Genomic DNA, 11,049 nt, shown 5'->3' with positions numbered 1-11,049 from the left:
AGTTTACATAAATCTTTGAATAGATGGGCGTTGATTTTAAATGGCCGTCGTCTTTAAATGCGTAATCGTTGTAACGTACAGGCCATTTGGTGAACGCCATTAGCTTCATTCTGATAACAGCACGCGCTGCAAAATGGAAAGTACTTTCTGTTTGAAAGCATTTCCCTTTCTCGGCGTAGATCCTAACCGCCCTATAAGAATATGGCTTGTGACTTTCAACAACTTATTAGCAGTATGGATTATGTCCCTATCTCTTTACAAGTGTTACCTCGATAGAAATCTACAAAATATAGAACCTATAAATGCACTTATTATAGTAAGTTCAGTTTCTGTATATTTATAAATATTACAACATTAATATATATATATTCTTTTTACAGATATTTATTAAATATTTGGCGCTTGCTTTAGGTACAAAAACCATAAAACAAATTTTGGAATCCAAGGAACAATTTTGGGAAGTCGATATTGTAGATGACAAAATAACGTATTTAATTAAATATATGAAAGCTATAGAAAGGTGGTATAAAAGTTTCGTAATTCTCGCCGTATCTGCATATATAGTGCCCCCCTTACTTTCGATAAACTCTTCTGTGTTTAACTGTTTTATACCTTTTCATATACCCTTTCCATTATTTTATATCGCCGAAGTTTACGTCTGTATATATAGCGGGCTTCTCTTTATTTCTTTAACTATATTTGTATGTTCTCTCATAATTTTGGCTACTGTTCAATTTAGACTCGTAAATTTGAAGATTAGGGATCTCAATCTTAAGGATATTGAAAATAGCCAGGATGTTGAAGTGTATGTTCGAAACATGAAGAAGATAATCAAACATCAACAGTTACTTATGAGGTTAGTCTCATTCATTTTAAATTAACTCACTGTTTACCAATGTTTGGAATAGGATGCATGAAATTTTTCAGTGTAAAAAATAGCTTTTATAAGGGCTTGTGCACATAATAAGTCTCGTAACTAGATTTTTGCCGAACGAATGAAGATTGCGAAACGAACCAATGGCGAGTTTTGCAATCAATCGAGTGCGGTAACACCCCGGTACCACAATCCTTTATTTACAGATGTACATTTTTTTTTAATATTTGTTAGATATTTAATAATGATCCTTTAAAACCCTTACACCACTGTAGCGCTTAAAGTTGGTTTGATGTTTGTTTTCATGACAACTGTCTCTCTATCATTAACAATAATAAAATCATCCTAACTTGCCCAACCTTTACTAGATAAATGTTACCCTTTTTCGTTTCTACGGTGACATAAACAATATGCCGTGGCAAAAGTCGCCATATTGTTTCCCCCTATTGTCTTGTGCTTAATTGAAAAAGAAATGGTTTCGAGTAATTCTGAAAAGGCAATGGTCTGCCAGTGCTTCCTGCTATCATGCCTCTTCAATATTAAAACATCTTTCCTGGCATCGTCTAAAGCTACGTTATACTCATGTGGATTGGACAACCCAAGATATCTAGTAGCTTCGCTTAACTTTTCCCAGATCTATCAATACATACGGCTGAACTTTTCTTTTAATTCTCCCCTTTATGGTGATCTTGTGCTTGGTAACCTAAGGGTGGCGTATCTCCTATAAATTTCAACCATATTTTTATATCTCCCAAATCCTCAACGATCATTTTCTGAGACTTACCTCATCTGTATTCACCAACAATGCTAAAAAGTGTTACTATTAGTCAGTCACACTATAATTACAAAAAAAATGAAATGTATTAAGATTAAATTCATTATTAAATGTGTATTAGTCATTGATTCTTTTACAAATTTGTATATTTCGTCTTTGCTGAGCAATTTTAATTTCTTGGTGTGATATCCCACAAACTGCTTCATATAAGCGATTAATAATAGTCCAGGAAAGTTAGTCATAAAAAGACGGAATAAGCGAACTTTTTTACTCTGCGATTTTTTCATAGAAAAGTGTAAAATGCATCGCCTGAAGCTTCTGAAAAGTTTTTTCAATATTTTCTGTTTCATTTCTAAAAAATAATTCAGTTTTTTTCAGGTACGTCGACGATTTGAATGCAATATTAAGTGTGCCATTTGCGCTGTTGATGGTGACTAACATTTCCATGATATGTATAATTATGTATAATACAACAATAACGTAAGTATTTTTAGTATGAAACAGTGTAAAAGACTGAGTTTAATTTTTAGAAATAATTGAACAAAAATCACATCACTGGACTTTTAGTTATCAGAATTGTAGTAGTAATAACTATAATTAATTATCTAATTCTCTAGCAAAAAGATTACATTGGCATTTCAGTACACTATTTCACAGTAAAGATTACATAAGCATCCTGCAGTAAATTTAAAAATTAAAAAAAAACAGTAACATATAAAAAATCTTGAATTTTTTTAGTAAAAAAAAGGAACATACATGTAAATTTATATAATAATAGTTGTAAAAACCATATTTATTTAAGTAAACTTGCAAATAAAAAAGAAAAAATAATTATTAAATTTTGATGACATTGTTTTGAAGGCATTGTTTTGCAAGTTTTCATAAAATACGGAATTCTAGAACACTTCCAGGAAAGTCCTTGATAGTAAATTTTTTATCATAAATCTATTTAATCCTATCTTACTATGGCATTTTTAATATACTTAACAAACGTAATATACAATGGAGGTAGTTTATTGTCAATAAATTACTTTTACAGTAAACAAAACGCTGGTTCTGAATATAATCTAACAAATATAATTTGCTGGGAACAAATAATATATTATAAGATTTTAAACAATCTTCGATGCAGCAGGACTGGATTGAACCAAACATATATATTCGTTAGAAGTGAAAAATATGTGTTCATGTACGAAGAAATTAATTATATAACAGAAATTATGGTATCATCGGTAATAAAGATTTCTTCAATGCAATTTTAAAATAAAACAATGTTTTTAAAGAAATAAATGAATTTTTTTTAAATAGATTGATTACTATTCATGAAATATAATTTTCAGCAAATTGCACATACTCATTAGATCATAAAACTTGAAAAGTTGAAAAAAATATTAGTACTTACACATTTTATTGCATTTTATAATGGAGAAGGATATGTAGAATGATAATATCAAAAATGTAACTCGAAAACAGTGGCGGTAAGTTGGCAAATTGCAAATATTTGGCAAATTTACGTGTTCCTCACTTTTTTTACTGTTCATGAATATCTAGACGACCTATCGGAATATTAGTTATTTTATGTTCTAGTATTCTATGTCGGCAAGTAATTTTAGGTGGGGTCCGGATACTTTTGAAAATTTTTAACGAGGTCCAAAAACAAATTCATATTATTTTTTTTATTTTAATTTAGACTCAAATTTAATCTGCTTACTAACCATTAAGAACTCACACACTCACACAATTGTAAAATACTAGAAAAAATGATAAGATTGGCATTTTAACGTAAAAATCATTTTTTAAATAATTTATTTGAGTAATTTATACTTTCAAAAAATTTTTGACGGTCCAGTATTTTACCTTCCGCGGTCCGGATCTGGACCGCGGTCCGCCAGTTGTCGACCTTGTTCTAGACATTTAAATTATCTAAGATCATTATTCACTAATTTGTTAATTATTTTGACGCGTTTGACCTTTATTTGTAAAATAAAGGTCAAACGCGAAACTATCAGTTTTCGAACATTGCGCATTATTATTGCAAAAAGCGATGGATTTTGGTGAAATTTATGGAAAAGACAGTCGATCCAAAGACCAAAATGTGTGCAAAGGCCGATTCGATTGACCGTGAAATCGTTGCTCCTTAATTAATTTCGTTTGTTTTTTTGCAACTAATTGTTTAATTACTAAACGTTAGTTTTAGAAGTTAATATCGTAGATATAGGTTCTAATTGCTCCAAACAAACGTATCGAAAAAGAAAATCTTCAAAAAGTTAAAATTAAGTAGCCCTTTATAACTAACACAGTAGGACGTGCAAAACAGCGTTATAAACAAATTGTCCCATGGTCAGGCAAAAGTCTCTCGGGAATTCGCTCTTTTTGCATTAAACAGAACTTAATTTTACGATAAATAATTAAAAAAAAGAACCTACGCCTCTTTGTTCCCAAGATAGTTTTTGTTAATGTTAATTTGCTATTGGACGTATCAGACCGGGATTTTAGAGACAATTAAAGAAAGGGTTAGAATTACTATAAATTGCAAACATATTTTCATCCGCCTCAAGGATTTTTGTTATAAATAATCTTTTTCAGCGAATCGGTTTTATCGGATCAAATTAGAATGTTTGCAACAATATTGTGTGTACTCACAGAATCTTTTTTGGTATATGGCTTTCCCGCGCAACTAATGATGGATCAGGTATGCATTAAAAGAATACTATAAGCAATTAGACATAGTCACATATTATTTAGAGTGTTTCTTTAATATTGCGAAAAAGTAGGGCACTCTTCTACATAAACTTTTCAAAAACGACTGTTATCGAAGTTACACCCCTTTCAAGGGGTAAAATTCAGTTTTTATTTAATTTCTCACAAAAACGATGTTTTGGGATATAAATTTATATGGAAAATTCCCTCGTAATTTTTGGCAAGGAATTGCTAAAGTTTTGCGCAATACTAAAGAAACACCCTTTATAATTATTTTTAGTCAGAAGCAACAGCAGAGGCTATATATTCTGAGTGCAAATGGTGCCTACCGGAATTGGGACATTTGCGAAACGATTTCCTGATTATGATGATAAGGAGTCAGGAAGGTGTTTCTATAAGGGCTGCAAATTATCACATCATTAATAATAGAACTGTTCTACTAGTAAGTAAAACACATCAATAGTTGTTAAAACTCTTTGAATATACTTCTAAAATTCTAAAAACCAAAGCAGATATTTGGATTGTTCTGTCTTATACAAGGTCGTTGATATGTATGGAAAGCGTCTATTATTTTCTAAATCAAGACTACAAAACTACCGAAAAATCATAAGACACAAACCATATTTGTTTGGTAAATTGGAATTGTTAGTTCGGGAATAATATGTTCACAGGTCAAATTTCCACTGAAAGAAATGGGCTTATTAAACTGTTTATCTAGAATAATGTGTATAGCGCATATTAAAACTTTTATAACTAATATACAACTTTTATTAAAAAAAGCAATCATCTCCATACTCCTTATTCAATGAGTTTAACTGGAAGGTGCACACCTTATGCATCTATGAAATAAAGATTATAATGAATTACTTATACATTATCAGGTGTTATAGACTTTATGTTCCAATTGTATAGTATGGAAGATTTGTTGTATAAAGACCAGCATCAGAATTTGTATATAACAATTATATTAACAGAATTATTCGTTCTTATACCGAATATGTTTCCGTTTTTAACATGTAAAACGCGTCTTATAATGGTTAAGTGATCGGCACCTCTCGGTGTATAAATCGGTTATGATCGTAAAATTTCCGACAATCCGCTGTGCATCGACTTACGACTATTACACGTCTAGTTTCATGAAAATGGGCAGTATGTGCACATGTTTTGTGGGATACATGATCATATCGCGTTGTGTGAAATGGAAAATTATTATGTAAGTACCTAACTGTTTTATGGCTTGCAATTGTTTTGTTTTTCAAATGTAAATCTTGTCTAAATCTTAAAAATTATTATTTTGTAGGTCCTATTAGAAATCGCTGATGTTAAGTTTGACATAAGATGGATGAACAGAAGGTTAACGCGGTGACAAAGAAGAGCATGGGTATAAAGTCAATCAACCAGAGGAAATAAAATTAGATGGATAGAAGCTTAACCTTTCAGGGGATGCTTCATTCTTAAGGTGGAAGAGTTATAGTGCAAATTTTCATGTAATACAAGAAAATACGGGTACATCGTTGCTAAGAAAATAAACTGGACAGTTTTGGGAGCGATTTGTCATCATTTTTAATGCTTAAAAGTATGTTTTATGTATGTTTACATTAGAACCTTAGCTTGTAATTACAGTTATCCAATAAAATTTCTGAAAACTTAATCTCCTATGTTTTTAACTCATACAGAGTATACAACAGTTTAATAAGTGTATTATTATAAAACTTATAACCAGTACTAGATGTTCTAATAACGATATAGTACACTTTAATAACAGTTATTGCTATTATTTCGTAAAGGGTATAAAAAACGTTGTATACTAGTTATACAATAATTTAATAAAGAATAAGGTTTATAGTCACTATACAACTGTGCTAGCAATACGCGTTTTATATCCAATATTCGCCTGTTTAACTGTCACATATAGTATACAATGGTCTTATAATGGCATATAGAATAAAACGCATTTCTTTCAGTGTCCGTTTATAAAATAGGGTCCTATGTCCTGTCCACCAAGAATGCCACTGGAAATATTTACTTTCTGTGGTCGTTGAGTGTGAACTTCTTCCATCCAATGTGGATTTTGGTCTTACCAATTCCTACAGTTGTGTTGGTTTACGCGCCCGTTTAAACAAAATGTTGATTCGTCAGAAAACAATCCATAACTTCGCAGAACTCGATTATACGATCATAATCGTCTTCACTCAATTCTTATAACAAACGAATTTTATATGGATGTAATTGTTCCCGTTTGCAAATTTTTTAATTGGAAAATTGACTCATGTTTATTTAATTTATTTGTTTTTCCACCACATGTAACATGACTTCAAATAATTTTCGTCGATTGTATCGGTTTCTGGTACACTTTTTTGTCGTTCTGTAACACCTCCAGTTTAATGAAAACGCTGCAATGTTTCATTTATAAATACGTTCCCGATCGGGATTCAATTCATGAAAAATATCCACTACTTGGTCACAACTTCATCTTCACCATATCCTGTCATCATTAAAACTTCAAAACGCTGAGGTTTACTTAAATGTGCCGTTTTTGCGAGAAAATTATTCACGCTAAAAAATGTATTTTTGACATGTGTTATCAAGATAATCACTATTAGACAAAAGAACAACGCGGCGTTGTTATGGAGCTAGAAACTTTCAAAGGTTTCAAAGGTGATGGAGTATAAAAATAATGGACTAAAATATTTTTGTATAATTTATAAGAAAATTATTTTCAATATCAATAGTTCAATATCTCCAAAACGGTTAAGTTTAGGTACATGAGGTTCTATGTGGATTTTGTTTAGCATTTCGAGAAGAATTGAAATATGGAATAAAAAACGTTTGTGTCTCATGTTTTTTCGATAGATATCTTACTTTAGGAGACAATCGACGGTTTTCATACATATCAGCGACCCTGTATATTCTGAAACATGCTACAGGGTGTTTCTTTAGTATTTTATAATGGTCATATTTTAACTGAATGGTGATCGCTATAAACATTTTATTATTAATGTACTATGTTACATTCTGTAAGGTTTGGCTTTGCCAACGAGACATTCCTTCTTGATTTACAAGTGATGGGGTATCTCCTCAATTTTAGTCTAACTGTTCAGGAATACCTTAATAATAAATATCCAAATCAATGGACCTGGCGAAGAATTCTGCAACTTTGACCGCTCTAGTCCCTAGACTTAAATCATTTGGATTTCTGTTTTTGGGGCAAACCATAGAAGAGCGCCAGAATGGAACAGTAGATTATTGTAACATTATTCAGTTGTTGTTGGACCGGGTTAGGGAACCAATTAGTCGACAAGTAGACGTTTGCATCATGCCTAATGGCGTTCTTTTTTAGTAATTTAGCTATTAATTCTTAAAACAAGTTATGGATATTGAAATATATTTTTTATTTTTAATAAAGCATTCCATTTTCCCCCACAAATCTGAAACTATCAGTGGCCAACCTATTATTTTTATTCAATTGAATACTATCTTCTTAATAATAATAATAATAATAATAATAATAATAATAATAATAATAATAATAATAATAGTGCTTTATTGCCCAACAGTCAAGACCAATAATAGGACAATTACATATAGAACAATAGGTAAAGTAATAATGACTAATAAATAGAAAACAAATAAACGGATTAACTTATATAACTAACAGAAATCTTCATTTACAGTACCTGAAATGATTAATAAAATAGATTTTAAGCTGGTATGATTTATATAACAGAGATGCGACATCATATTAAATAAGTTGAATATATTATACACAGGTGACTTAAATAAAAGATTAGTTCTTCTTCGCAAACAATAAAAAGTATCAGTATTTCTAGAATTATGCCTAGGAACATGAAAATTAATTTTACTCAGCAGCTCAGGACTATCAATTTGACCATTTAATATATAATGACCATATACAGGGTGATTCAGAACTTATCCAAAAAAATACTGGATGTACAGGGGACTATTGCAAATACAATTTTGTAAAGAAAAAATCAAAAAGGGCAGTTCCAAAATAATTTAAAAATACACTTCTGCACGACACTGGAAACTGGTCCACTGTAAAACCTGACCTGGCACAATGCGACCGTCATGGCGGCAGTGATAAAAACGGGCAAAAACTTAAAAGAATTATCGCAAGGAAAAGAATAAATAGAATTTTATAGCACCTATTTTATACCTATTTTACAAACTTAAATGATTTTGCCTCTACTGTTATTATTAATTAATAAAATTCATTTGTGGTTTTAAATAATAAAATAATTCGACAACGACTGTTCAAAATTTTGTACACCGACGTGTAAATACATTTGGGTCCGTCTTACTCAGTTTCTACGAACTAACACAAATGATGTCTTGATTCACTATAACACAAATGCTTCACCATAATACAAATGTTTTCTTGTTTCACCATAAACTAAAACGATATCCATCAACTCCGAGTTGTTATATACGCAAGCCATTTTTGACACTAACTAATAAAAAATTATTGTAAACATCGGATTTCAGTATTCCGAGTCGCTGAGGCCACGTGGCTCTCCACGCGTATTACGAATGACGCTAGAGACTACAGTTGTCCAGCTATGTAATGGTTGAAAACACTACAACTTCAATAATTTTTTTCTCGGAAACTATAAGGATTTTACAAAAATTTTGTTTACAATATTGACTCCATTTCTCATGCCGCATCTATTCCCAAACTTTTTTGGATAAGTTGTGAATCACTCTGTATAGAAAAGTGACTGAGTTTAATTTTCTCCTCAAATCTAAACTTTGAAATCCAAATCTATCAATCAGTTGCCTATATGGTGTACCTCTTTCAGGATAAACATTATCTATCTTAAAACATAAATATTTGAGAAATTTTCTTTGCGGTTTTTCAAGTAACTATCTATGGCATAAATGGAATGGATTGCAAACAGTAGAGCAGTATTCTAGTTTATTTCTAACGTACGAAAAATACAAAATAATGAGCGACGCGATATTAGTAAACGATTTACAGTTACGAAGTATAAAACCGTAAGTCTTCATTGCATCATCGACCTTGGACACGATATGACATGAAAAAGATAATTCCTGATCGAAGATCACTCCCAAGTCTTTAATTTTAGTCAAACGATTAATTTCGATGTTAATAATTAAGTAACTATAACAATAAGGTGATTTCTTCTTTGTAAAGCTAATAATATTGCATTTCTTAGCATTTAGATATAAATCATTCAAATTACATCAGGCTTCAATTTTGGCTATTTCTCCTTGAAGAACACCACAGTTATTTAAGGAGGTAATGTGTGAAAAGATTTTTAAATCATCAGCATACATTAGTTTCCGACAGTTCAGACTAGTTGTAAGGTCATTAAGAAATAATAAAAATAACAGTGTGCCCAAATTTGAACCTTCAGGTACTCCCGACTTCGCCAAATACTTGACAGAACCGTAACCATTATAAAAAACATATTGTCTTTCGGATAAACATGACTGTAAGAATAAGACTGAATCAGAATTGAAACCAAAGCTGTAAAGTTTTTGCAAAAGAATATTATGATTAATTCTGTCAAATGCCTTTGCAAAGTCGGTATATATAACATCGAACTGAACTCCACTGTCCACCGCTTCCAGTGCATACTGGGAAAGAACGGCCAGGCTGCTGGTTGTTGATCTCATTTTCATGATACCATGCTGACATGGACATATTTGTTGAGAAACCGAAGAGTAAGTCCTGTTATACAACATAATTTCAAAAATCTTAGAAAAATTACAGAAGATATAGATCGACCTATAATTAGTGATATCAACGCGATCGCCACTTTTGAATATAGGGCACACTTTCGCCTCTCTCCAACTTATAGGAAAAACTCCTGTTGTAACTGAAACATGCAGTTTAATCGCAGGAAAGAGAAAAATAAAGTTTCAATTATTAAGATTAGAAAACAAAAAAGATATCAACGCCCTGTGTTTCAGAAAGAATATAATAATATAAGAAATGTTCTAGACTACTTCGGAAACATCCAATATTCTTGTGCGGATTTGAATCGGAATTATATTAATTTGTCACTGCACAATTTTTAAAAAGATTTATAATTTACTCCTATAATATGTATATTTCCAATAAAATTCAGTTAGCACTACGTAATATAAAAAATGCATATCTCAATCTACAATTTTTATTGCAGATAATGAAAACTGCTTATACTTTTTATACTTTTATACAAAAAGTAGCATGAACCAGGAGCGAGTTGATCGATTAATTTTGCACAGAGCACCCAGAGCAACATTTCAGTGCACTTGCACTCGAAGTATGTATTGTTGCCATGCACATAATTTTCCAGTAAAATCTGCGGCATGAAGAAATAATGAATATGTTAAATACACAGGGTGAATAATTGTATACACGCTAACTCAATAATCCTGGGCTGAAAATATGAAAAATTGCACATAACACTTAGATAAAAAATATGGTTCATTACGGAGTTACAGGGTGTTTTGTTTAAAACATTTTAAATAATTTTTACTCATTAGTTTAACCCTGTTTTATATTTCCCTTTCATACTTGGCATAAAGTTTAGATACTTTAGAACAAATCAAAAAATACTACAATATAGTTCATGGTTACTACCAGAGGCGTACGACAGGGTAGAGGACAATTACCTATTCCTAACTTCTACGCCACTGGCGGAAATTTTATTTTGGTATATTTTTCAAT

The 11,049-nt window shown here is 31.1% G+C and overlaps 1 protein-coding gene across 1 annotated transcript; it reads left to right on the top strand.

Annotated features, from left to right (window-relative positions):
• Window positions 1-241: 241 nt before the first annotated feature.
• LOC111691373 lies at window positions 242-10,570 on the top strand. Its single transcript, XM_023454079.1, has 6 exons — window positions 242-316; window positions 381-856; window positions 2,028-2,129; window positions 4,236-4,341; window positions 4,630-4,791; window positions 10,520-10,570. Exons 1-6 carry the CDS (start codon window positions 242-244, stop codon window positions 10,568-10,570), a joined length of 972 nt encoding a protein of 323 aa, XP_023309847.1.
• Window positions 10,571-11,049: the final 479 nt, after the last annotated feature.

The sequence above is a fragment of the Anoplophora glabripennis genome, unplaced genomic scaffold (assembly GCF_000390285.2).
Source record: "Anoplophora glabripennis isolate ALB-LARVAE unplaced genomic scaffold, Agla_2.0 scaffold114, whole genome shotgun sequence".
NCBI lineage: Eukaryota > Metazoa > Arthropoda > Insecta > Coleoptera > Cerambycidae > Anoplophora > Anoplophora glabripennis.
Note: the sequence above shows the minus strand (reverse complement) of the source record. Positions and strands in the feature narration are given on the sequence as shown.

Excerpts from the sequence above, each read along its gene's own strand:
- LOC111691373 (XM_023454079.1), top strand. The coding sequence starts at position 242 with ATGTCCCTATCTCTTTACAAGTGTTACCTCGATAGAAATCTACAAAAT. Across the intron at positions 857-2,027 it reads CATCAACAGTTACTTATGAG|GTACGTCGACGATTTGAATG; the intron begins GTTAGTCTCATT and ends AGTTTTTTTCAG. Across the intron at positions 2,130-4,235 it reads ATGTATAATACAACAATAAC|CGAATCGGTTTTATCGGATC; the intron begins GTAAGTATTTTT and ends AATCTTTTTCAG.